Source organism: Cyanistes caeruleus, chromosome 21 (genome assembly GCF_971803275.1).
Source record: "Cyanistes caeruleus chromosome 21, bCyaCae1.hap1.1, whole genome shotgun sequence".
Classification (NCBI taxonomy): Eukaryota; Metazoa; Chordata; class Aves; order Passeriformes; family Paridae; genus Cyanistes; species Cyanistes caeruleus.
This window is the reverse complement of record NC_141721.1, coordinates 4107638-4133441: the sequence shown is the minus strand read 5'-3', so window position 1 is coordinate 4133441 and position 25804 is coordinate 4107638. Positions and strand designations below refer to the sequence as shown.

Below are 25804 nucleotides of genomic sequence, written 5' to 3'. Positions count from 1 at the left end.
ACTTTAAGAAATTTTCAGTAAAAAAAAATGTATTTAATGTGCCAAGCATGGCCTTAGAGGGCGCCAGGAGCTGTGGTGCTGTGTTATTAGTTTAATGATCATGCCCTAATTAGTCCCAGCCCCCAAATTCTCCATCAGCTGCCTTGAAGTGCAAGCCATGGCTCAGCTCAACTGCCAAGAAGGTCTCTTAAACTGAGGGTATCTGAGACATCTGGGATCAAGAGCAAACTCCACATCCAAGCCTGCCCTCTCCTCAGGAGGTTGCCAAGAGCAGGCAGGAGCAGCTGCAAAGCACTGGAGCACAGGATGATTATTTTAAACATCACCACATGCAATTGAATAGGTCCTTGAGCATCAAGCAGGGCCAGTTGGTGCCAGCCAGGACCCATCTGCTCAGCTGATCCAGATCAAAACCTCCATCAGTTATCAGCAAGCCTTTACACAGTCCAGCTGTGCCCCAAAAACACCAGCAGGTCCCCACAGGGCCTGGTGTTACTTTGGGGAGGAGGGAAGATCAAGCATCTCATTATTTCCCTGCTCATCAGCAGCCTGTCCCACCCCAGTGCTGCTCAACATTTTAATTAAGTTCAGAGCAGCTGTCATTAATTGAATTGCAGCTCTCAACAACCACTGCAATGTGCAACAGCTTTCTTTTTATTTTATTTCTGAACCAAGCCCACTGTGGGCCCAAGGATGATCAGAACTCCAGGACCAGAGGGCAGCGAGCCACGGGGGGAACAAAACCAGCACGGGGAGTTGTGGGGCTGTGCAGGGACAAGGCAGCTGATCCCAAACAACACCTGAGGACAGGGCTGGCTCTGGGGGGTGAAGCCTGCAGCAGAGGGCAGGACCTGGCTGCCCTCACAGCCCAGCCACTGCAGACAGGATCTGTTGGCACAGAGGTCTCCAGGGAACCCCACACTCAGTTTTTCCTCAGGGCAGAAGAACAAGAGTTTTTTCATGTCAGTCCTTCCCAAGGCTGCAGGACTCTCAGTCAGTTTGTAAAACCTTAAATGCCTGCCTGCTTTTGTGCAGCTCCCTTGAACCTTGTGACATTTGCTTTTCCATGGCATCAGAGTCCCTGTGTGGGTGTCACCAGGCTCGGTTCCAACATGACACCATTTCCAATGTCCAGCTCCACCTGGATCCCTGCTGGCTGCAAGAAAGAACAGAGCAAAGTTTATCCTCACACTGTTGGACTCTACATCACTCCATCTCCTGTCTCAGAGCCAAAAATCCCAGTTACATCCCCCTGAGGGTTTCCTTTTGCTGGTGCCCCTGTTTTAACTGGGTCTGCTGAATGCAGAGATACAGAAAGACAATGTGATTTGGCAAAGAAAGAACATCTTGCTCTGAGACATCCCCAGATACACCATTATTTAGCACATCCAGGATGCATTTTTCTGCCTAGCACGCCACCATTCCCAAATTTGTTTGGATCAAGCAGCAGAGCAGGCTCAGAGCCAGGAGGCTCAGGCAGTGCTGCCTGTGCACAGGCAGGCCTCAAGCTGAAGTCACCTTTGAAGGTGTCAGAGCCATTTCCACAGGACCCTCACTGCCCACACACCATCAGGAGAGTGAGACCAACACCAAGAACACAGTGACCTGGACTGGAAGTGGTGCCACTCATTTATCCTGCCTATAAATACCAGCCCACTCTGTTGGGAACAGATGCTCTTCTCCTCTGCTGCATCCAGCCAGGGTGCACAAGCTCCTCTCCAGTGCCCACCCAGTGAGGCTGGGTCCTGCCCCACTCCCACAGGAGCCAGGGCCAAGTCCCTGCATTCCCAAGGGATGGATCCAGGGAGCCTCACCTGCCGGGGTGACTTTGCCAGGGAAGCAGCACGTTGTGTGCAGGCTCTCTCCCAGCTGGCTTCTTTGCTCTCCAGCAGCACCCGGGTGCTGGGCACAAAACTCCAGGAGCGGCCGAGGGCTGGCTTCAGCTGGCCAGTGCTGCTGTCCCTTGTCACCTGGTTGGTCACCTGCAGCACAAACAGACTCATCAGTGCCTGGGAAAAGCAGTGCCACACAGCGTGGTGAAACACTGGAGGTGACCAGGAGATCCTGGCCAGGCTGCTCCTTCTAGGAAGGTTTTCCCTTCTCCATCCTGAGCCCTCCTTCAGCTCCTCTGCCATCCCCTCTGAACACAGCCCAGGTAATTGTCCCAGGGCACCACCAGGGATTCCACTGATATCTGCAAGCTGCATTACATGTGCTGAAGTCACCACAAAGTTTAACTTGGGGCCTCTCCTTACAGACACACTGTCCTTGTCACTTTATCAGAGTGAAGGGTAGGACTGGTGGCTCAGCAGACCTCCACCTTCTCCTGCTGCCTTCCCTGTTCAGACACACTAATTGTGGTCCCACCCACCTGTCTGGTGCATTGGCAAATGTAAGTGCTTGGCCAAGAGCTGGGGAAGGCCAGAGCAGGGCCCTTCCCAGCTCCTGGGGGATGATGCAATGCCCTGCAGTTCCTGCAAGGTGACCAAGAGGTTACCCAGGAAGCTGGCCAGCCCCTTAAATGAATGGTGTTATATCAAAAATAAACACAACCAGCCTTTCCATCTGCCTGGACTTAACTCTGCCTTGCTCAGCCACTGAATGGCTGAGGACAGCAAGAGCAGGAGGCAGCACATCAGCCCAGGTCTTGCCCCATGCTTGGAACAAGACATCAGCAGGCTGCAGAGATGTCGGGGAGAAGGGCACTGGGGGGTTCAGGCCTCTGGCTCCTGCTTAGCTGAGAGTGGGGTCCCCTCTCCCACAGACTCCTGAGCCTCCCCATGGCTCCTCCACAGCAGCACACGAAGGGCAAAGCACAGCAACACTCACCACGACAGCAAGGCTGAACTCCCTGGCCAGGGTCTTCAGCTCCCTGGAGAGCTGCATCATCAGGGCCAAACCTGGAGCAGGACAAAGCATTTGGCTGTCTGGGGATCAGCCCCCAAAGCACATCCTGGGAGCAGCTGACATCTGGGTTCGCCTGAGCACTGGATTCAGCACCAGCGCTCATGTTCATGGACACCTTCACTGGACCATGCCCCATCCTTCCCTATCTTAGAAGGTCAAAAATCCCTACAAAAGCACCAGGAGCTCCAGACAAAGCTGGCCAGGTTGGTTTAGCAGGCACAGGACCCATCTCTCCAGCTCACAACTTCATTTCCTACAGCCCACAGCTGTCAGGGGACTCCTGTGATAGCACTGGGCTGTCACCCAGCTGTGCAAGACCCTCTGGGAGGTGTTTGAGGGGTCTCCATGGTATCCTCACTTCTGATCTATGGTCCTTTCTGGCAGAAAGTGTGCCAGCAACCATGATGTATTTCTGACACTGTAAGAGAAGTTTTAATTTATGGGCAAAAAAGTTTTAATTTATCCAGTGCCTCCCCTGGATGGGTTTCAGACCACTGCCATGAGCGTGCACAGGCACAGGCAGCTGGAGTGTTTGCTGCTAGCACTGCAAACAGACTCCTCTTTTATCCAGTCCCAAAGGAAAAGCTGGGAGCAGTCACATCCACATCAGTCCTGCCCCAGCCCACGCTCCAAGCACAGCACACATGGCTGGGAGAGGCTCTCCAGGATGAGCAGAGAGCTCTGCAGCCTCCTGGCACACACAGCTCACCCTCTGACTGCCTGCCACCCAGCAGAGGGTAAATCACAGCCGACACCGAGTCCAGCAACACCACCTTGAGAGGTCCCACGGAGCTCACAGCCTGCAAGGAGGCAATGTGGAGTAACAAATCCAGCAGTTTTGGAGGCTGTGAGCTGCACAGGGGCTCCAGTGTCCACAGGGTGAGGCAATCTGGAGTCACTTGTCAGGCACACAAGCCCTGCTGCCCTCCCTGCAGCTCTGGGGAAGGGAGAGGAGCCCAGAGGCTCACTCCTACCTGCTGGGAGAGGCGATCCCGCAGCTCCTGCAAGGCACCCAGCAGCTCATAGATGTTGAACACACGGACCACCTGCACCCGCTGCAGAGCCTCTAGCTGCAGCACAAAACACAGCCTCAGTTTCCCCAGGACTTGTCCTATTCCACTTCCAGCTGCCACCAGCTCTGTGCACTCACACCACACCACAGAGCCAGGGACCCTTACTCTTCCACATCTGCCCCCACTCCATTAACACCACTGCCCCAACTGCACTGATGGGAAAAGCAACATGAATTGAGCTCAGGGAGCCAAGTCCTGCAAGTCCAGTAAGTCCCTCCCTTCTGCCAAGAAAAACAACAAGGAGTAGTGTCTGTCCTGAGCATGGCACCCACCAGGCCAGGGAAGGAAGGGTTTGGACTCAAAAAAGCCCATGAAGACAAGGGCAGAACTGGAAAGACAAAACATCTCTCGGGCTTCTTGCAGGCAAGAGCAAAGTGAGTTTTAGAGCAAGCAGAGGGACCAGCTCCAGGGGACCTTGCCTGCTCTTCCTCATCCTCTGTCTGGGCTCGGAGGATCTGGTAGAGACGGGAGGCAGTGAAACCCCCCGTGGAGTCGAGAAACAGGACGTGCTGCTTGAGGCCCAGGGACACACTGGCTGCGATGCCCAGACACACCTGTGGGAACAGGGACAGGGTGTCAGCCAGCCCCCACATGTCCCTCTGCTTCACGGGCCCGATGGCACCACCTTCACCCTACCTGTGCTCTCCCCTGTCCTCCACCCCACTCACCTGCGTCTTCCCACTGCCCGGTGCTCCCATGAGCTCCGTCAGCTCCCCCGTGTACAGCCCCGAGTCCAGCAGCTGGTCCAGGCTATGGGATGGACACAAGTGGGATTATCAACACCCCTTCAGCCAGGATGGCAGGGGCACTGGGAGGCAGCAGTCCCCAGAGATTTGTCCCTGGAGTCCCCAAATGCACACAAGTGCCTGGGGATGGTTTGGAGAATTAAATCCAAAGCTTGTGCTGGCAACCACAGCCTTGTGCAGCAAAGCCAGCCCTGGGCAGAGCTCCTGGATGGGTGAGGCACTCACCTTGGACTGCCAGTGGGCAGGATGGCAGTGGAGCTCTTGAGCTCCTCGTAGAGGTCTGCTCCATTGGCAGGGAAGGCAGAGAACTGGGCCAGGAGCACACGTCTGACTGCAACCAGCGCCTGGGGACAGAGAGACGTCTGGAAATGGGACTGACCAACAGCCAGCAGCTGCTGCAGAAGGTCCCCCCAAAAATCCCATCCTTGTCCATGAGCCAAACAGCTCTGAGGTGTTAATGTAGTTAGGAGTAGTCCCTTCTACCTTGTAAGACAGGGAACACTTTTGGGCAACATCCTCCAGGTCTGAAGACACAAAGTCCACCACTGCAGACAACATGAGGGACAAGAGGTTGGAAACCAAGCATGGTCAGACCACAAACAACAGAAGACAACCAGCTTAGACAAAACCTGCACCAACAAGCAAAGTGCCTGTGCCCTCTGTCAACACTGTGAGTGGAGGAGTTTTTCCTCTGAGATGGCCCCACCACTCATCACAGAACAAATAATTTCATGTAAAACAGAGCAGGGAGAGAAGCTGGTAAAAATTTTCCCTGTTTTGCTCAAGAGTTGCCCAGCACCTTTTCCTTCCCCTCTAAGCACAGGAGGTGCCCAGGGAGTTGGGCATTTTTCAGAGAGAAAACTGCACAAACCCTCCTGAAATACCATAAAAAAACCAAACCAGAATTGATTAATCCTCAATGAGCCTCTGCAGGGATCCCTTACTCTGCAGGAAGTCCTTACACTCCTGCTCCTTTGGAGAAGTCTTCTTTGTGGAAAGAAGTCTTCTTTCCACCCAGGAAGACCCAGAAGACACCCAGCAAGGAGGACACAGAAGGATACTCCACCACCACCACCCTCCCAGGATGTGGGATGATACAGGGGATGATGTTACCTGTCCTGATGCCATTAGCCCTGAGAAGCTGCAGCATCTCTTCAGAGAGACCAGGGCAGAGCCCAGCCTGCAGGACCACCATCTCCACAGGGAGGGAGAAGAGCAAAGACCTGCGGAGGAGATGGGAGGGCGGAATTCACAGAACCATTAGGGATGGAAAAGACATCCGAGATCATCAACCCTCAACCCTTCACTGCCAGCTCCAACACAGGATGGCGCCTGCCCCCGAAGCCGGGGAGAAGCCACCCAAGCTGCGTTTGGGATGGGTGGATCCGGGGGGTAATTAATTCCTGTTTGGAGCCGAAAAGCCCGAAATCCTGCGGGGGGCCATGGCTGTGGCTCCCCCCGATGCCGAGCACCTGCAGGAGAGCCCGCGGTGCTTCGCAGCGCCCGGGGCTCCCTTCCTGCTTCCTGCGGCCGGCGGAAGGACCGCGGCTGCTCCCCTCCCCGGGATCCGCCGGGCACTGGGTCCCTTCCCCCCGAACCATCCCGGGATCAGCCGAACCCTGGGTCCCTTCCCCCCGAGCCATCCCGGGATCCGCCGGGATCCGCCGGGATCAGCCGAACCCTGGGTCCCTTCCTCCCGAGCCATCCCGGGATCCGCCGGGATCCGCCGGGATCAGCCGAACCCTGGGTCCCTTCCTCCCGAGCCATCCCGGGATCCGCCGGGATCCGCCGAACCCTGGGTCCCTTCCCCCCGAGCCATCCCGGGATCAGCCGAACCCTGGGTCCCTTCCCCCCGAGCCATCCCGGGATCCGCCGAACCCTGGGTCCCTTCCCCCCGAACCATCCCGGGATCAGCCGAACCCTGGGTCCCTTCCCCCCGAACCATCCCGGGATCAGCCGAACCCTGGGTCCCTTCCTCCCGAGCCATCCCGGGATCAGCCGAACCCTGGGTCCCTTCCCCCCGAGCCATCCCGGGATCAGCCGAACCCTGGGTCCCTTCCCCCCGAGCCATCCCGGGATCGGGGACACTCCCGGGCTGCCTTTGTCCAGGCTCAGCAGCCGCTGCTGCCCGGGGGGAGATGAAGGCCCCCAAAGGGCTGCGGGGCTTTGCTGCCCTACAGCCCTCCCTGGCTGCCTCGGAGGTTTGTTCTCCTGGGAAAAGCTGGGTTTGGGGGTATTTATTATTATTATTATTATCTTTCCAGCCGAGGCCTGAAGAGGTCTCTGTGAACTCGCTGCTGAGCCTGCCCTGCCCTCTCAGCTCTGCCTTCAGCAGCAGCAGCAGCATCCGACACGCTTTGATTTTTGTAGCTCAGTTTACCTGCAGTGGCAATGAACCTTTATTCTGGCTGGCTGCTGTATCCCACGAGTATTTCAGCCAGCTGAGCCCTGCCCAATACCTAAATGTTGGAGTTTCTGGTGCATTAATCCAGGTGAATGCTGGAAAAGCCGCTGCACTGAGTCTACCCAAGGCAGGGATGGTATCTTGCACTTTGCACAGCTGTCCCTGTGCCTTGGACCTGTTCCCAGACAGGTAAAGATGGGGGAGATGCTCGTGATGAAGCTGCCTGCAGCTGTGGTGTTGATGATTTGCTGTGAAGGGATTTACAAATGGAATCGCTGCCTGCCAGGAATACCAGGGACCGGGCAGTGCTGCTGGTGGTGGGTGAATAAAACAGGAGCCCTGCACAGGGGAGTTCTGTGTTAAATCTTGCTGTATAAGAGCCACAAGCCACAACACAGATCACACAGTTAAAGACAATGATGTTTTTGCACCTGGCTGTGTCTTGGTCAGCCCATGCTCTCCTCAGTCATTTCTCCATCCTGCCAGTCCCTTCTTTGCTTTATAGCTGGGGTGCTGGTAGGGACACAGGGGAAGGCAAGGCCTGCGTTTGGGGGAGGATAAATCAAAAAGCAGAATTCCTGAGTGTGACTGCTGGGGAACAGAGTGGGTTGAAAAGCTCAGCTCTCTTGGAGCTCAGCGCTGCTCTGTCTCCTGGTGTCACTCAAATTGAGCCAGCACTTCCAGTGTGTTCCAGTCCAGACCTCTGTGCCAGCCCATGAACGACCAGGCGTGGGGCTGGTGGAAGCTCCAGGCAGGGTGGGATTTCCAGCGGGATGGGCTCCCAAAGGCTCTGCAAGGAGGAGGAGGAGGAGGCAGCGCTGGGTGTCAGTCAGCTTTCCATCCCAGGGAATTCTGGAAGGTGCTGGGCACTGCTGCAGCTGCTGGCCTGGGGCCACTTGTCTCCAAGGCTCAGCTGTCTCATGCTTCCTTAAATAGAAAGGGAAAGGGGTCTGAGCACTGTGATAGGGGTCAGCCATCCCAGCCGTGGGCTTTTCTGGCACCAACCTCCCTTTTCCTGCTCCGTACACCCTTTGCAGCTCTGCAGGCAGAGAGGAGCTGGGATTTGCCCTGGCAGGTGGGAGAGGATTCCCTCCTGCTGCAGAGGGCTGCTGCCTGCTTACAGCCAGGTGCCCCCCGAGCTGGCCCTGGCTCCCAGCCCTCCCCAGGCGTATAAAGCACGAGGGGACGAGGAGGGGACAGGCTGTGGTGACAGGTGACGCTGACAGGCAGCAGGAGCTGCCAGGTCCTGCCCAAACTTGGAGTGGGAAGTGAGCTCTTTCCTGAGCCACACAGACTCTCCATAGTGCTGGCAGATCGCTTTAATTCCGTTTTTTGTTGTTGTTTTCTTTTTATTTTTGCTTTTTAATTGACTCCTAAGGATCTATATTGGTGGGGAAAGCTTCTGAGAAGTCATTTAGGTCTTTATTTCCAAAACTTTTCGGCCTGGTAAGCTGCTTTTATTAATGTGTGTTAATTATATGTGAGTCTCATGGTGGAACTCAGCTTGGGGGAGTAGGCAGTCAACCCAGGCAGTTGAAAATGGGACACAAATTAATGTTTTTCCTTCAAGCTCTCCAGATGGAGGATCCCATCCAGCTGAAAGAGGAGGGCAATAAATATTTTCAGGCCAGTGACTATGAGAAAGCCCTTGAAAGCTACACTCAAGCCATAAAGCTGAACAAGGACAAGGCGCTGCAGGCGGTGCTGTACAGGAACAGGGCAGCCTGCTTCCTCAAAAAGGTGAGAAAAACTCCCCTAACCTGGGCAGTGCTCAAGGGGAGAAGAGCAGGAGGGCAGCCAAGGGCACTCACTGGCTGTGGACTGGGTGGTTTGTCCATTTATTGAATTGGGTCTTTGCAGCTGGTCTGAAATGAAATGTTCTGGGCTTGTGCTGGAGCTTTACTGGGCAGTCCCACTGGGAAAAGGGAACAGAGAGGTCCCAATGTCCATCAGCAATGGGGACATGCCCTGCTGTTCCATGCTAACAAATCTCTCCTTTCTGGTTTCACAGGAGGAATATGCCAAGGCAGCCTCAGATGCATCTAGAGGTGAGGAGGGGGCTGTTATGAGGAGAGCTGGATGCACTTGCTCAGCCTGCTCTCACATCTGCTTTTGGGACACTGTGGCCTTATTCCTCAATGCCCACTAACACCCAAGTGCTGAGGCCACAAGGGAATTTCTGGAAGTTCAAGTGGTGTTCCAATTCGGTGTGCTGGTGCAATCAGTGCTAATCAGGCACTGATTGATGCTAATAACAAAGCAAATCACAGTTTGCATAAGCCTCTTCCAAGCAGCAAGCTCTGATGCCTGGTGTTTTGGATTCCTTTCCCAGCTATTGACATCAATGCTTCAGATATCAAAGCTTTGTACCGGCGCAGCCAAGCCCTGGAAAAACTGGGGAAGTTAGACCAAGCATTCAAAGATGCTCAGAAATGTGCCACCCTTGAACCTCGCAACAAAAACTTCCAGGAGACCCTGAGGAGACTGGGTGCCAACATCCAGGAGAAGGTAAATGCCAGGGGAACAGTCCTTGATTCACAGACCAGGGGTGGGAAATCCTCGCTCTGGGTTACATCAATGGATTTTTGGTCATATTGGAAACTCGTGGCAGTATAGGGGGATAAATAGGCTCCATTGACTGGATGTTCATACCTCATGTGTGTAAATCTGAGGATTGGGTTGAGTGGGGAAATTAAAGTGTGGAGGTTCCCTCCTGGGACTGGCCTGGTCCTGAGTGTCTGGAAAAGGTCTTGGCAAGGGACTGGAGTAGCTTTGGGTTGTGTCTGGCGGTTCCACATTGCTATGGTTACCTTTACAGGGGTGCTGTGAAGAAATCTTTGCACTACTATGTACTGTGAAGTCTTAGAGATTAAGGTTTAGGTCTGGCTCTGCCTGAGCCCATGAGATGGGTAATGGATGCTGATTGCTGAGAAATTGTATCTCCTGTTATTCAGCTTCAATTGCCTGTGGTTTGAGGGGAGGGAATATTCTTGAAGCGAAAAAGGAAAGTTGCTCCTTGGTTTTCTCCTCCTGATGATCTGTGCTCTCTCTCTCTCTTGGCACAGCTGCGCATTCAGTTCTCCACAGACTCAAGGGTGCAGAAGATGTTTGAGATCCTGCTGGATGAGAACAGCGACAAAGAAAAGCGAGAAAAGGTGAGAACTGCCCTGGACTTGGCAAAATGGCTGTTTGATGTCAGAGGCTGCACCAGGGAGCAGAACCCTGTGTTCCCTTCCCCACCTCCCCTGGAAGGAGGCTGAGGGAAGGAGCTGGGAGGTGAACTGCACCCAGAGAGAGGGAAAATCACCCCTGTGCCGAGAGAAGGTGGTCGAACCTCCCAAAATTCCAAAGGTGGGATCAGCCTGGACTTCTGCTCAGGTCTATCTTTGCCACTTTCCAGATGTTTCCTCCAAGCAGTGACCCACTCTTCTTGGGCAGAGCAGAGCTGATCCCTAAATTCACCTGGATAAACTGTCTGGTGGTGTCTGAGCTGATCTGCTGTGTCTGTCAGGAGATGGCTCCCACCAGGATCTCCCAGAGCTGCATGGAGATGTTCTGGAGGCTGGGCTGTGCCACTGATCCCTGGTTCTTCTGCCTCCCACCTAGGCTGCAAACAACCTCATAGTCCTGGGGCGGGAGGAAGCAGGTGCCGAGAGGATTTTCCAGAATAACGGGGTCAACTTGCTGCTGCAGCTGATAGAAACCAAAAATCCTGAGCTGATCCTGGCAGCTGTGAGGACACTTTCAGGAATGTGCACAGGACATAAGGCTCGGGTAAGGACAGGCTGCTTGGACCTCCACTGCTATTGCCTTTTGCACCTGGGGAGTGGGAAGTTAAAATAGTTTGTTTTGTTTGTGAGCAGCGGGAGAAGATTAAAACTCTGACTTGTGCTGATTCAGGATTCACTGAGGAAAATAGTTTCTTTGTCCCACCTGAGCCTAGAGGACATGGGGAGGAAAGGCCTTTGCTAACACCATCCTGCTCTCTCCTTCATGGGGCCAGGCCACTGCCATTCTCCATTACCTGGGCATCGACAGCATTTGCATGTGGATGTCAGTGGACAACGAAGAAATCTCCCTGGCTGTCTGCAACCTCCTGCAGACCATCACCGACTGCCTGCTGGACCAGGGGAAGGAGGAGCACCACGGCAAGGAGGAGGCTCTAGTGCTAGGTAACAGCACATCACCTTCTCTCCATTCCTTCTGCCTGAAGGAGGAGTGGAGCTTTGCTCCTGGGATTCCACTTTATTCCTTCTTCTTTGCTGGAGTGGGGACTTCACCCTTCAGCTGTACAGGAGGACAACCTGCACACAGCTCTTGTCCTCATGGATAGCTTGAATACTTCTGTTCCAGCCACACAATGGCTTTGAATGGGTTTGACTGAGCTCACCTGCTTTCAGAGGTAACTTCTTGTAACTGGCTGCTGCTTGTTTTGCTCCTGTGTAGACACTAAGAAGGATTTGAGGATGATCACGATGCGTTTGCTGGATATGCTGGTCAGTAAGAAAGTGTCCGGGCAAGGGCGAGACCGAGCCCTCAACCTTCTCAACAAGAACATACCAAGGAAGGACCTGAAAGACCATGACAACAGCAGGAGCATCTTTGTCATCGACAATGGTCAGTCCTTGCCCGCCATCCTGTTCTGATTTGGGAGATGTGGAGCTGTGTGTTCTTGCCTGAATACCTGTAGAACTGGTCCTTGCTAAAAAATAAATCCTCTCTGGCTTTTTTTGGTGCATGCAAGCCCAGAGCAAAGTTAGACTTACTAGCAGGAAATAGTACTAAGAGAAAATCAAGTGTGTATGAGGGCAAGAATTTTTGAGTTTCTAAAGGACTCTAATATCTCTGGTTAGTTTTCTCCAATGTATTTGCTAATGTTAGGAGGATTTGGCTTGGATAAATTATCTGGTTTAGACAGGATGAGATGAGCACCCTCCTGGGCTTGGTGGACCCATAAACTGATCAATTCTAACACTGGGCAAGGGTGAGGAATATGTGTTTTTATAGGAATTCCAATGCATGTGTGTGTTGCCATTTTGAAGGAAGTCATTTAATAATAATTCAGCAAAAGGAGAGTTAAGTCATCCAGAATCACTTGAAAGTGGCTGAGTTTTCCTCAGTCAGAGCCTCCAGCCTTGGAGGTCAGTAGGTTTAATGTCTCCTGACAGAAATAACAGATCCAGCCAGGGGCCTAATGCAGTTTTGCTTATCTCACTTAGAGAACTGGAAAAAAGCCTGATGCTGCAAACCTGTGATCTCACCAGCAGAAGCTCCTCCCCTGCAAATATCTGAGTGTCTTTTTTGCTTAAAACTTACGTGATAAGGCTGCAAAATAACTGAAAACCATCCAAGCTGGCTATTCCACAGCAAGAAAGTAACAAATGGTATCTTGAGTTTTGCATGGACCCTCTCCCCTCTGACAGCCATATCACTCCATCATTTCCAGGCTTAAAAAAGATTCTGAAAGTGGTGGGCCAGATTCCTGAGATGCCTGACTGCCTGCCACTGACAGAGAACACCCAGCTGACTGCCTCTGTCCTCCTAAATAAGCTCTACGATGACCTGCGCTGCGACCCGGAGCGGGACAACTACCGGCTGATCTGTGAGGAGTACATCAAGTGAGTCAGGGGTGAGCTGGCCCAGAGGGCAGGAGCAGGGGCTCTTGAGGGTGAGATTGGGTACTTAAAGTCCACTTGTGTTCAGAACTGGAGCTCTGGGAGGTTCTGACTTGCTTGAGATCCTGCTGAATCACAGCTTTGCAGGAATTTGCACTCCCAAATGCCCAATGTGATTCATTCCCTCCCCACTGCTGTTCTATACCCTACTCCCTCTATCCCATGCAGGAGCAAAATCGACCCACAAGACATGGATAAGACGCTCCATGCTGTCCAGATTGTGTCTGGCGTTCTGCAAGGGCCCTTTGACTTGGGCAACAAGCTGCTTGGCATGAAGGGAGTGATGGAGATGATGGTTGCCCTGTGTGGCTCTGAGAGGGAGATTGACCAGCTGGTGGCTGTGGAAGCCCTCATCCACGCTTCCACCAAACTGAGCCGAGCCACCTTCATCATCACCAATGGGGTGACTCTCCTGAAGGAGATCTACAAGAAGACCAAGAATGAAAAGATCAAAATCCGAGCTCTGGTGGTAAGGATGCAGCCCTGCCTCTGTTGCCTGCCACACTTGGTAGCTTAATCCCAGGCTTGGGAGAGGAGGGAGGTTCTGGGAATGAGAGATTGGGCTGTTTTGGGGCAGCAACACAAGAGGATTGATGAGTCTTTCTTGCTGGTATGTCCTTTTTGTCCTTTCAGGGTCTCTGCAAGCTGGGCTCAGCAGGAGGCACAGACTACGGCCTGCGGCAGTTTGCTGAGGGCTCCACGGAGAAGTTAGCCAAGCAGTGCCGAAAGTGAGCGGCTTCACTTCTTCCTTCAGTTATTCCAACCTTTCCAAAGTACAATATGTTCCTCTCCCACGAGACCCTGCCCACACGTTGCCTTCGTTTCCTGTGCTGCCTGCCAGCTGACAGTGCCCCCAGAGCCATTGCTTCACCAGGACATGAAGCAGCCACGTGTTCCTCCTGCCTCAATATCCAGAGGAGCCTTCTCCCTCCCTCACTGCCCACGGGAGTCACCAGACCCGGTGCCTCCCTCCTTGCCAGAGTGGCACAGCCTAATTAACCCTTACCCTGAATAAACACAAGTCCCCACAGAAGGTGAATTTGCCAGGTGGAGTAACCAAGGCAGTGGGATCAGGGAATGACTGAATGGGTGGTCATTCCTGCAGGCATCTCATGTTTCGTGGGATGGAAAAGGCAAAGCAGTGCTGAGGTCTGTCATTGTCTGCAGCATTTACATCCCACTAGTTGGGCCATGAGAGGAAGGTCATGTCTCAAAGGGAAGCATCCCCAGTCTGAGGAGCTGCAGCAGACCCTGAGGACATACTTGGGCCTGAATCAGCCTCAATATCTGTTTTTCCTCCCTCTTTTTCCAGATGAGTTAGTTCTGGCTCCTGAGATAGAAATGTGAGTGTTTTTCTCTCTTCCAGGTGGTTGTGCAACACCAGCATTGATGCTCGCACCAGGAAATGGGCTGTGGAAGGGCTCTCGTACCTCACCCTCGATGCAGATGTGAAAGATGACTTCGTTGAAGATGAGCCAGCCCTGAAGGCTATGTTTGATTTAGCCAAGGTCTATCTCCTCTCCTTGTTCCCTCATTCCTTTGGTAGCATCAAGTTCTCCCACTCTCCTCTGTGCCCCAGTCAGAAGGAGCTGTGACCCCAAACCCCGAGCTCTGGTTCAGGAGAACTTCAGTTTTGCCTGTGCCCCAGGGCTGCTCTTCTCCCTAGGCTGAGGGAGGTTGCATATACCTTCACTGTCAGCAACTGCAAGGAAACCAAAGGCACCAAGGTGTTGACAGGACCTGATGATGTCCAACACCTTGTCTGACCATGAAAACTTTTGGTTTTCTGTGCCATGGGGATAAAGCTAAGAACATTTCCACTAGTGCAAAACACCATCATGGCAGTCCAACCTGTGTCCAGCCTGCTGTGCCCTCCTCACCCTCACACAAGCTTTTATTTTCCTGTGCAGGCAAGTGACAAGACAATCTTGTATTCCGTGGCTTCTGCGCTGGTGAACTGTACCAACAGCTACGACACCAAGGAGCTGGTCCCAGAGCTGGTGCAGCTGGCAAAATTCTCCAAGCAGCACGTGCCTGAGGAGCATCCAAAGGTGGGTTGTGTCCAGCTGGAGATGCTGTTCAGAAAGACATTCTTGGGTGCATCCATTGTCACAGACTTCAGGTCTCTAGTCTGCAGGCTGAAATTGCTTTGCTCTCCAACCAGGCTGTGGCTGGATGGCAGAATGGCAGCTGCTAAGGGCTAATCCTTTCCCAATGTTTCCTCCTCAGGACAAGAAGGATTTTGTGGTGAAGCGGGTGAAGCGGTTGCTGAAGGCTGGGGTTGTCTCTGCCTTGGCCTGCATGGTGAAGGCTGACAGTGCCATTTTGACAGACCAGAGCAAGGAGCTCATTGCCAGGTGCCTTCACTGTAGTCCTGGGAGCTGGGAGTGCTGGGCAGCCCCTGTGCAGTGGGGATGGACACCTGGGGTGGGGCATTCTGCCTGTGGGCGAGTGTGTGAAGCAAAGATTTAAAACCAAAGGTTTGTTCAGCAGCATCATAAAAATCCATGTTCTGACCTTCAAGCTGCCTTGCTGGAATGCATTTTTGAGTTCTCTGTATTGGTTCTGGCTAGAATAGAGTTCATTTTACAGACCTGGAAACTTCTTACTCTGCCATTTGCTGCTTCCTCATAGAGTGCTGTGCACACAGGGTTAAGCACCTGGAATTTACCGGGTGGCTCTGGCACTCCTGCACAACCTCAACCCCTGTTCCATGAGGGCTGTTGGCTGCTGTTGTCCTGCCTGGCTGTTTCACTGAGTGTTCTGTGCCCCTGCAGGGTGTTTCTTGCCTTGTGTGAAGACCCCAAGGACCGAGGGACCATTGTGGCTCAAGGTGGTGGGAAGGTGATTACTTTTATGTTCAGAGTTGTTGCTGTGCTGTTAATGTCTGCTGGGAGTCTGGGGTGTGTCTCTGGGGAGGGACAGTGACAGAAGAGCACAAGCTGACCCCCCCCATGCCACACTGACACTGCAGTCCCATGTCTGCAAGGCTCCAAAGAAGTAATGTCCTTGACTGTGTGAGCTACAAGCTCTGATGTGGTGCCTATTCGAGAACAAAACCAAGACATCACAGAGAGCTATGAGCTCTATTTTTAACTTGTTTTAGTCTGTTAAGGCAATCCTGTAAATGTTTTAAGAACACTGAATGCTTTTTCCTGTGTGTGTGTCCAGGCCCTGATACCTCTGGCTGTGGAAGGCACAGACATTGGCAAGATAAAGGCTTCTCATGCTCTGGCAAAAATCGCTGCTATCTCCAATCCAGACATTGCATTCCCAGGGGAGAGGGTAAGCTTAAAAAACCCAAAAAAACAAAAAAACCCAAAACCATTGATACTTTCTTGCTAATGCTGGCCTTCTCTTCCAGGTGTATGAGGTGGTGAGGCCCCTTGTCAGCCTGCTGAACACAGAGAGAGATGGCCTCCAGAACTATGAGGCTCTGTTGGGTCTCACAAACTTTTCAGGGAGAAGTGATAAACTCAGGTGAGCTTTACTGCTTTTCAACCTTCCTTCTTCCCCAGGAGTGAATGTGAGTTACTTGTTGGACTACAAAGACTGGTCAGTTTGAGCTGTCTTTGACAGAGCTACAAAGGTCTCAGAGCTAAAAGATTAATGAAATATGAATAAAAGAGTGGCATATTTTCCTCTAGAAACAGCAAAGACATGAAGGACTTCATCTGCATTAGACAGGGAATGAGCCATGTCATGAGTTCCAGAGCTGCAGACACTGATTTGTTTCAAGGCCTTCCCTGCAGTTAATATTTGATAAGTTGGTTCCTGCTTGACCTCCAATGTGGGGTTTTTACTCCTCTTTGACACAGGTTGAAGATAGTCAAAGAGAAGGCCCTGCCAGATATCGAAAACTACATGTTTGAGAACCACGACCAACTTCGACAGGCAGCCACAGAGTGCATGTGCAACTTGGTGGTCAACAAGGAGGTAAGCCCTGGGCACGTCCAAGCTGACTGTGTGCACCTGCCCCTGTGAGGAGCAGTCCCTAACTGTGTTACCTCTGGGCATCTCTGGGGTTTTTTTAGGTTCAGGAGCGGTTTGTGGCTGATGGCAATGACCGGCTGAAGTTGGTGGTGTTGCTGTGTGGTGAGGATGATGAGAAGGTTCAGGTTGCAGCAGCAGGAGCCCTGGCCATGCTTACGGCAGCGCAAAAGAAACTCTGCTCGAAGATGACTCAAGTGGTAAGACCATCACTCTGATTGTGGGCAGTGTGGATGAACCCTGCAAGGGTCCTGGCTTAGACATGAAAAAGTCTCTCCAAAGGAATATGCAATTTACTAGTTCAGTGTAGAGGAACCTAGAGAAGCTGGGACCTTAGTGTGCATGCTTTTAGTCCATTTTAATAAATAACCTGAAATCCAAACCTTGTTACACCCAGAAATGAGAAGAGCTTGATCCATAACCTACTGAGCTTTAGAGATCCCAAGGGATGTCCCTTCCCTGCACAGATCTGTAGACCCTGAGAACCCAGATCCATGGCTGAGTGTCTGAAGAGCTGTTGTTGAGAGCTCCTGAACCCTATTTTGTTGCACACGATTGGATACTGAAGCTTGTTAAGATAAAAATGATTAATCATGTCAAAAGAGAAGCTCAGAATATTGGGGTGGGGGAGTGTCCTGGTCATCTCAGCTGTCTCAAGATTCTGGTCAAATTATTTTTAGAGAGATTATGCAGCAGCCTGAATATGAAACATGTTCCGTGTTGTCCGAGTGCCGTGAAAGATTCTGACTTAAGCGTAAGAAAAATTAGGTTCAAACGTTTGGAGTCAGGTTTCCTTAGTTAAAAAATGAAATAACTCTAAGTGATATAAGTACTGCTCTTCCTACTGCTGAAGGAAGCAGAAGTCATGCTCTAGGTTGAGGTATTCTTCAATCAGTACTAATGATCTCTCTTTCCCTTCCAGACCACCCAGTGGCTTGAAATCCTGCAGAGGCTCTGCTTGCATGACAACATGGAGGTCCAGCACCGAGGACTGGTCATTGCTTTCAACCTAATCAGCGCTGACAAAGAGCTGGCAAAGAAGCTGGTGGAATCAGAGCTCCTGGAGATCCTGACCTACGTCGGGAAGCAGGAGGATCACCCCAAGAAGCAGCACATCATTAGTGTGGCACGGGATTGCCTCACCAAGTGCATGGATTATGAGCTGATCAAACCTCTCTCTCAGGCGTGAGGGAATGAAAAGCACCAAAAAAGGCTGAGTGTGGGGGGAAGAAATGGAGAAATATGGAAAAGTGAGAGCCGCGAGGAGAAATCTAGTGCCATTTTCAAGGCACTGAGTAGTTTGGGGGCAGCTTTGGAGGATCATAAGCTGTATGAGGAAAAGGAGGGAATTTGCTTGGGAAATTTGGGAAGTGTCCATCTGAGTAATTCCCAGATGGTGTAAATCCTTTCTCTGCCCCCATTCAGCTGAAAATGACGAAAGCTTCAAGGCCCAGCTGTAAAAGGGTTGGTTTTGTTGGAGATGTGTCAGGAGGCTGTTGGAAGGAAGCTGAACAAAGCTGAAATCGCTTCTGCATCCATCTCCAGCTCCTGGTACTTCTGGAATTGCCAGCAATGGTGGAACAGGGAGGGTTAAGTGCCTTCTATCCTGTAGTCAGAAAATAGGATTTTAGCTGTGTGCTTTTTTCTTCATATATCAGAAATTGTGTGGTAAAGTGTGAGGATGGTGGATGAACTCTTAATAAATTCACTACTTTGTTCCATGTGGAATTCCTGTTCTGATTTTATTAAGCAAAAGGAAAATTTAAGGGAAGTCTCACTTGCAGTCTTGCATCACACCTGGAAAAATGGAGTAATTGGTAGCACAGGCTGAATTTTCACTCCTTACAAAGCATCCAGTGCTCCCAAATGCGGCAGTCACCACAAAGATGTCACACCAAGGCACAGGGAATGTTGAAAATATCCTATTTATGAAAAAAAGAAACCAGAATGAGAAGCAACCCACCAGTGGGCCATCATGTTAAACTTCATTACATCAATATTTTCATTCAAGCACAGATTTTTAATGCAGGCTTTGGACAACACAAAAATCACAGACTTCCTTTAGTTCTTGGGGGAAAGTCCCTAAGCATGTAATAAATATAATTTTACTAAATAATAATTTAAATATTAATTCAAACACATTAAAATATTGCTGATCATATTAAATATTAGTAATATTCACAATAGGCATAGCATGATGAAATGTTGAGGTTTGGGGTTATGAAAGGAATTATGAGGATAGTCTTTTCTTGCATGTTAAGGGGAAAAAAAACACTGAAAAATGCCTCTAGTGCCCTGAATTTGAAAAAGATTAAAAATTTTAACCTAATAGGTTTGGTAATCTAAAGGCAACTTTATTTGGCTGGTGATTCCAGCTGTATTCAATGAATGTAAGCACATTCAGTTAAATAGCTGGTGCTTTATAATCACAGCAGGATAAAATATCAGGCTGTTCTTCTAAACTGAGAGCCACATTCCGTGCTGGGAAATATGGTTTGTTTTCTACCAGCCTTCAATTTTTGATACCCATTTTTAGGGATTTTGAATCTGGCTTTCGAAAGTACTTTACATTAACTCTCTACAGGTTTACCTAACCAGCATCTCTGACATCAAGACAAAGTGCCATTGGTACTGAAGGGCACTTTCTCCCACTAAAGCTTCCCGTTAGAGCAGCTGGGTTCTACTGACTGTTGCTGAAGCTGAGAGGGGAAATAACTTCTGTAAAAGACATTTATGGGCATTTCTTTTAGCTAGACGTGGGCAGAACACCCATTTTACACTAACAGGGACCATCCTCTCCCTCAGCGCCCCTCAGGCTTCCTCAGGGCGGGAAACGCTCGCACCGCCCGCAGTTCCTCTAACGCGCCTTCCTATTGGCTTCTGCCGGCCCCACCGGCAGAGCCGCGCGCTGTGATTGGTTGTTACCAGCGGATGGGTGGAGCGAAGCGGGCGGCTCCGCCCCGGCATGGCCGGGCCTGCGGGAGCGGAGCGGCGTGAGGGGTACGGGACATGGGGCACCGGGGCTGGGCAGCGGGGTCCAGGGGATGCGGGACCGCGGTGGAGCAGCGGAGGGCTCGGAGTGTGAGGGGACGCGGAGGGGGCTGGATGAGGAGGGTGAACCCGGCCGAGGTGTAGGGCATGTGGTGTTTACTGAGATGCGGGGAGGATATCTGTGAGCTCGGGGGATGTGAGGCTGGGGTAGGGCAGCTACGGGCAGAGGAACCGGGGACTGAGGAGCTGCAGAGACCTGATGGGGAGGATACAGGGAAGGAGGTGGGAAAAGAGGACAGATTTGTGGCATGACGGGAGGGATCCAAACAGGCCTCTGGAGCCTTCTGGAGACACTGACTGCAGCAGCATTTATAGGTGTGACACGCTTTTTTCCTCTGGGGTTTGCCTAGTCCTGGCTCTCCTGACCTTGGAATGCCAGTTTGTGAGCTCTGTTCCGCAGCTTCTGCTCGGCTGTAGAAGGGATGTCACCTGTGCCCCTGTGCTGCCCTGCTCCACGTGCTTCATCCTCCCAGGGAGGAGGAAACCTCCCAGCCCCTGGCCTGGGAGCAGGCTCCTTACTGAAGGCAAATAGATTTGCCCAGAAGCAATGATGAGCGAAGTATAGTCTGAACTGGTATTGCAGAGACTCCGTGTCTCTGCTCTGACCAGGGCATGATCACCTAATCTTCTCTCTGAGCTACTCTAGGCTAAGCTCGTCTTTAGGGAACAGCTTTGCTGTTCTTGAAACTTGGATGCACCCTAAAAAAAAATACTAAGATTTTTTAGCAATTTATTTTAATGGCAGATAAACAATTATTGATTTGAAAAGTAACCCAAATACTTGCTGCAGCTTTACTGTGAGTTTGCAGTCCTGGGGGATTTGGGTTTTCTCCTGCATGCTCCATGGATCACCAAACTCCAGATACTCTGCCACTGTGTCTCCTGTGTAAGTGCATTTCAGACTCTGAGCTGTCTGTCCTGTAGAAGCTCATTAGCAGTTTATTCAGCTGTATTCTCATTTAGTGATTGCCAGCAGGGAGCCAGGAGTTTTTCTTAAATATTTTTAATGAAGTGCAACCCCTTTGGGGTTGAGGGAAGGGCCCAAGAAAAGAGATGGGGCTATTCTCTCATTCAGTTTTTTTGTTCTTTTTCAGGTCCTGATGACATCTTTATATTGATTTCTCTCTTCCTGTGGAGAAGGACGCATCTATGGGGAATATATACCTAGGAATATGTTAGAGTGGTTTTCCCTTAACAGGAGAAGCCACTTTGTTTCTGTTAAGGAAGTAGCAAAACCTCATTTGCTTCATGCTCTAATTTTTGAAGACTGCCTAGATGAGCTGTGAATGTACCTTAGGTTCACTAAAGAATTTTTGAAATACTTGCAAAGTCCTGGTAGCAGGATACTGAACAACTCCAATGCTGCTGTTAATGTTGATGAAATTGTACTGAGCAACACCAAAGCATCCCGAGGGCATGTGATGTACATGACTCTATAGAAATCACAAATTAGTATGTAAGTCCAAAGGTTGGTTTAATAAAGTTGGTGCTCCCTGAAAAATTTTTCTTGTCAATCTTTACCCCATCGTGGTTTTAAGAACATGGCTAAAAAGCAGATAAATGGAAATTTTTCTATAACCCAAATTGGATTTGTAGTTTGTTTTAGAGCAAGAAACTTCACAAATGAGCATTTATTTGACTGCTAAGGACAGGAGGTTTCAAAGGAGTCAGATCCAAGTTGGCATCCTGCAGCCATCCCCAGGAAGACACAAAATGTGCCAGGTAATTGCTGAGCCTGTCGCTGTGCTGGGTTTGGTGCTTGTTACTCAGCTAAGCTTTAAAGGGCAGTTTATTGTGTAAAAGTCATTACAGCTGCTCAGAACTGGGAGGCTTTGATGTGGGTGGTTCTCTGCAGGTCTTGGAGCTGGCCAAATCCAAGTTTGGCAGGGACAGGGTGTTGTGCAGGAGTGGAAAGCAGCCAGGGCCTGGCAGGCAGACATCTGGTGGGCATTTTGGGGAGAAAAGAGGGATTAATCCTGGAAGAAGGAGCTGTAGAGGCCCTGGAGCAGTGTGGGATAAGGTAATTTGTGTGTTAGTGAATTCTGCATTGAGGGATGAACCTCCCCAAGAGCTCTGCAGTGCTGGGGGTGCGTGTCCCATGCCTGCCCAGCTTCTCCCTGAGCAGCAGACAAATAGAATAGGAAGGATAACAGGAAAATAAACTTATCCTGAGAAGGAATCATCAGTCAAATGCTTATTTATGAGTTGGTGCACCAGAGTCACCAGGACATTAACAAAAAGTAAAAATTGTTTAGAACCTCAGAAAATCTCGCACCTCAATGTGATCTGTGTGTTCTTACTGGCTCTCTGAAGGAAGAGAAGTATCTTCACGGATCTCATAGCTACTGGAGAAGACAGAAATGAGAGAGTTTCTATTATTATTCCATAGTGGCAAAGTAGAAGGGTCAGGGATACAGAGATAATAAAGCATCAGGAACAAATCTCATTTATTAGGTGTTTTGGGGAGATTCAAATTACTGCATTTCCCCACATTATTCAATAACCTTGCTCTCCTGCTTACAGGAGAAGGAGGATATTGGAGATTCTTATCTTCTGAAACAGAGCTAAAGTGGAGGGAAAATGAGACAGACACCTGGTTCAGTGGATTAAACGTTAGAAGATGTCTCTTAATCTGGAAAGAGCAGAGTGGGGTCCTGTACTTTGTGCAGCAAACTTTGTTCTTGTGTTCTCCGAGCACTGTCACCGTGATATCTGGAGCACTGCTGCTCCCTAGAGTCAGAAAAACAACCTTCCATCCTGAAAAATCAGGTGTCAAACAAGAGCAAACCACGTCACACAGGTTTTCTTTCCTCCTGTGTTCAGTGGAAGGATGTTTTGTTCTGATATGAATGTTCTACGTGGCTGGGGCTGGAATAATTGCAATGTAATGCTTGGACATTAAAGATCTTCAGCCTACAAAGTGCTAATCTTGCATGTGGAAAGGTGAAAGCAGCTTTAGTCTTGTCTCTCATGTAATTAGAACCCCCAGAGGAGGAAAATGTTTTTCCAATAACCAGAAAAGAATTAAATTAGGTTCTCCATCAGAATTTTGCTTTATAAAAGCAGATAATAATGAATGCAAAGACTTATTTAACAATAAACCACTCTCATCAGCTGGCAGTTTTTTAATCTGTTTTGTCATTTTCTCTCTTGTGCAGAAAATGTCACATTCCTCTTGTCCATGATTGACTTTAAAGAGTCAAAAGTCTTAATTTAGAACCGTTGATGGGAATTAGGAGGGTGATGTTCTTAATTCTGAGGTGAAGAGCCTGAAAATGCAGAAGACTGAAGAGCAGAGGTTTAAGCCCATCTCCACTCTTGACAAAGCCAGAGCTCACCCTGAGCAGCACGAGGACCTGGGAAGATGCCCAGGGAGGAAAAACCTGCCTGGAGAATTTCCCTACCTCTTTAATTTGCTGGCTCATGCCCTCAAGCAGGACCAGTGCTGGTCTTTGATCCTCACATCTGCATTCCTCTTATCCAAATCAATGTTTCCTCCCTTTCAGCTGGTCTTTTAAGGCATTTCTGTACTGGCTGACAGGCTGGGGCTGTGTGATCCCTCTGCAACTGCCAGGATGTTTGAACAGCTTATCAACAAAGGGCAGAGCCTTGCCAGAATGTGCAAAGGCAGCAAAGCTGATGAACCACTGAGTTCAAAGGCGCTGTGGAGCTCACCGATGAGCACGGCGGTCTGAAGCCTTCCATGGGACGTAGAAAGAAGTGCTGGATGCTCCTGGGAGCCTTTCAGCTCTCAGGGGAGTAGAGTTTGACCAGGTGCTGCAGCTCTGTGGCATAGCCTGTGACCGGGCAGCGCTGGTGAGCCTTCACGTAGCTGTAGGCGCAGCGGTAGCAGAACACGAAGCCGGACGTGGCCAGGGCCGTGGCGTTCACGCGGACCTTGCGGCACAGAGGGCACACGGTCTTCAGGCTGGGCAGGAGAGCTGAGCTGGGCTCGTGCTCCAGGTGCACAGGGGGTGGGGGCGTGGGGAGCGCTGTCAGGGACTTGATGGTCTCCTGGTTTTCCGAGGAGTACCACCAGTCCAGGAACTGGAGGAAGAACACGCTGACGGACAGGCCGGTGGACAGGGAGAAGGCAATGCCACCCAGGGCTCTCCTCAGGGCTGACTGCACTCGTGAGGTAAAGCTGGAGCAGAGACAAGCAGGGAGAGATGGTTACTACTGCGTATTTACCCACCTAGAAACCGTGGGGAAAAGCCCTCAGGGAGTGACTGCTTCACACAGCTCCTACATGCTAAGTTAGCTGGTGAGCATGCCCCATGTTTGCACTTATTAGGATGTTTCAGATTCTTTTTTTATTTTAAGGAAGATCTAAATCCTGCTTTTTTCAGAAGTCTTAATCAGAAGAATTTGGATTAGAGGATCCTGGACCACAGAGTGTTTCACTCCTGGATCACCATTTCACAGGGTATTCAGTGTGGCCATGACTAACTGCTGCTTAGGAAAACCAAATAAATATGTTTCAATCCTTTCAGAAATGTTGCTGCAACTGCTGCCTCTCCTTTGCTGGAAAAGTGCAGGGTAAAGGCTTGATGAACAGGAAAAAGGCCTGTATGCCCAAAAACACCCCCAAACTCTGAAATTTTATTACCACAAAATCATTTCAAGCTAATCCCTGCTACTGGTTTCCTTATTTTCACTCACAATGCACCCTTTGGGAGCACATATTCTCAGAGTGAACTTTCATCTTGAATTTTTGGGGAACAAGGCACTTTTACTTGCAGAATCATCTCTAAATTTACACACCCACAGAACCCCCTGGAGAGCAACAGCTAAGCCAGGTTCTGCCATACCTGTGTGTTTCACTTGAGGTGGTTTCAGCCCATTTCTTCTGCAGGGCCTGGATATCCTCTGCAGTCAGTCTGACCAGGCGGACACCAGCCAGCTTCAGCATGGGGGAATGATGCTCAGCCTTGCCCAGGATGTAGCCCAGTTGCTGGATAAGAAACCAGCCCTCCCAGGTCATGTTTACGTAGGGGTAGGCAGCTAGAAAGGCTCTGTAGAAGCGCTTCCAGGATGATGAGGGAGGGTGGATGGAGTACTCATCCTCTTCCCTCAGGCTGGACACCAGCTTCTCCAGCTTTCCCTTCAGGTAAGGAACCAGAACCAGCAGGAGCAGAGACTTCCAGTGCTGCCTCTTTGGCAGGCCAAGTGTGGCCAGAGATTGCTGTTTGCCATCTCCCATGGGGATCCTCTTCAAGCTATAGAAGTTCTCAGAGAAGGATGCGCTGCACCTGGCCAGGTAGTGCTGCTGGAGCAGCAGATCCAGAAGGACGTAGATCTCATCAAACCAGTGCCAGACGAAACCATATCGGGCAGGATTAGACTCAGCAAGCACCTGTTGCGAAAGGGACATGAAACGGGAGGAATCAGAGTGGTTTGGGCTGGAAAGAGCATAAAAGATCATCTGGATCCAGCCCCTGCCGTGAGCAGGGACACCTTTTATTATGCCAGGCTGCTCCAAGCCCCATCCAGCCTGGATTTTAACACTCTAAGGGATGGGGCTTCTCTTGGTAACCTGTGCCAGGGCCTCCTCACCCTCACAGGGAAGGACCTGAAAGCGGAGTAAAGAACTAAATTATAAATTACAGCAGCTATAAACGACACCTCTAATCCTCAACGCAAGCCAGGTGGCTCACAACTGTCTCGCTGCCTGGGAGTGCGGCCGGAGTTACAGGCCGGCCGCCTCTCCTCTCCCTTCACCCGCGGCCCGCCTCGCCCTCACCTTGACCAGGTGCTGCAAGGCGGGTTTCACGGCGGCCATCAAGCTGTCCTGGGCCACGGCCTCGAACACGGACGGCCGGTCCCCGCCGGCCGGGGTGGCCGTGAGATGCGCGCCCACCTCCGCCATGACACCGCCGCTCAGCCCCGCCGCCAGGGGGCGCCTCCTTCCCGTCCCGCCGGGTGCCGCTCCGCTCCGCCCCCCGGAAGCGCGGGCCG

General features: G+C 51.0%; 4 protein-coding genes, 1 long non-coding RNA gene and 1 other non-coding gene across 11 annotated transcripts in view; 3 read left to right on the top strand and 3 right to left on the bottom strand.

The window, feature by feature from the left end:
* The window catches only part of RFFL (ring finger and FYVE like domain containing E3 ubiquitin protein ligase), a 31185-nt gene extending 30825 nt beyond the window's left edge, over positions 1-360 (bottom strand). For both annotated transcript variants that reach the window (XM_086859916.1, XM_086859908.1), the window contains exon 1: positions 173-360. The gene's annotated coding sequence lies outside the window, so the exon portion shown is untranslated. The remainder of the gene's footprint in view (positions 1-172) is intronic.
* On the bottom strand, positions 12-6282 carry RAD51D (RAD51 paralog D). The gene is made up of 11 exons (XM_086859902.1): positions 6199-6282; positions 5840-5949; positions 5210-5271; positions 4952-5070; positions 4649-4730; positions 4400-4534; positions 3882-3977; positions 3617-3707; positions 2830-2900; positions 1815-1982; positions 12-1156 (listed from the first exon to the last, which is right to left on the bottom strand). The coding sequence occupies exons 2-11, from the start codon at positions 5919-5921 to the stop codon at positions 1073-1075; spliced, it is 990 nt and encodes a 329-aa protein (XP_086716028.1). The 5' UTR covers positions 5922-5949; positions 6199-6282; the 3' UTR covers positions 12-1072.
* Positions 6157-18523, top strand: UNC45B (unc-45 myosin chaperone B). 5 transcript variants are annotated; one of them, XM_086859898.1, is made up of 22 exons: positions 6157-6337; positions 6490-6723; positions 6767-6927; positions 8701-8870; positions 9142-9178; positions 9463-9638; positions 10196-10285; positions 10737-10904; positions 11134-11302; positions 11577-11747; positions 12577-12748; positions 12974-13274; positions 13439-13533; positions 14172-14313; positions 14716-14856; positions 15035-15162; positions 15583-15649; positions 15977-16090; positions 16170-16285; positions 16624-16741; positions 16840-16995; positions 17718-18523. In XM_086859898.1, exons 4-22 carry the CDS (start codon positions 8709-8711, stop codon positions 17982-17984), a joined length of 2790 nt encoding a protein of 929 aa, XP_086716024.1. In that variant the 5' UTR covers positions 6157-6337; positions 6490-6723; positions 6767-6927; positions 8701-8708; the 3' UTR covers positions 17985-18523. The 5 variants fall into 5 exon arrangements, with proteins under 5 accessions (XP_086716024.1, XP_023794942.1, XP_023794941.1 ...); XM_086859897.1 differs by lacking the exons at positions 6157-6337; positions 6490-6723; positions 6767-6927 and adding exons at positions 8061-8343; positions 8509-8576; XM_023939174.2 differs by lacking the exons at positions 6157-6337; positions 6490-6723; positions 6767-6927 and adding an exon at positions 6991-7319.
* Positions 18524-19600: 1077 nt separating this feature from the next.
* On the top strand, positions 19601-21347 carry LOC111937719 (uncharacterized). The gene is made up of 2 exons (XR_002868722.2): positions 19601-19795; positions 20941-21347. It is a non-coding gene; the product is annotated as an uncharacterized LOC111937719 (long non-coding RNA).
* LOC111937985 (Z30 small nucleolar RNA) lies at positions 20389-20486 on the top strand. The gene has a single exon (XR_002868819.1). It is a non-coding gene; the product is annotated as a Z30 small nucleolar RNA (small nucleolar RNA).
* A 929-nt stretch (positions 21348-22276) lies between the features above and the next one.
* On the bottom strand, positions 22277-25801 carry PEX12 (peroxisomal biogenesis factor 12). Its single transcript, XM_023939181.2, has 3 exons — positions 25590-25801; positions 24658-25202; positions 22277-23990 (listed from the first exon to the last, which is right to left on the bottom strand). Exons 1-3 carry the CDS (start codon positions 25713-25715, stop codon positions 23591-23593), a joined length of 1071 nt encoding a protein of 356 aa, XP_023794949.2. The 5' UTR covers positions 25716-25801; the 3' UTR covers positions 22277-23590.
* Between the last annotated feature and the right edge of the window lie 3 nt (positions 25802-25804).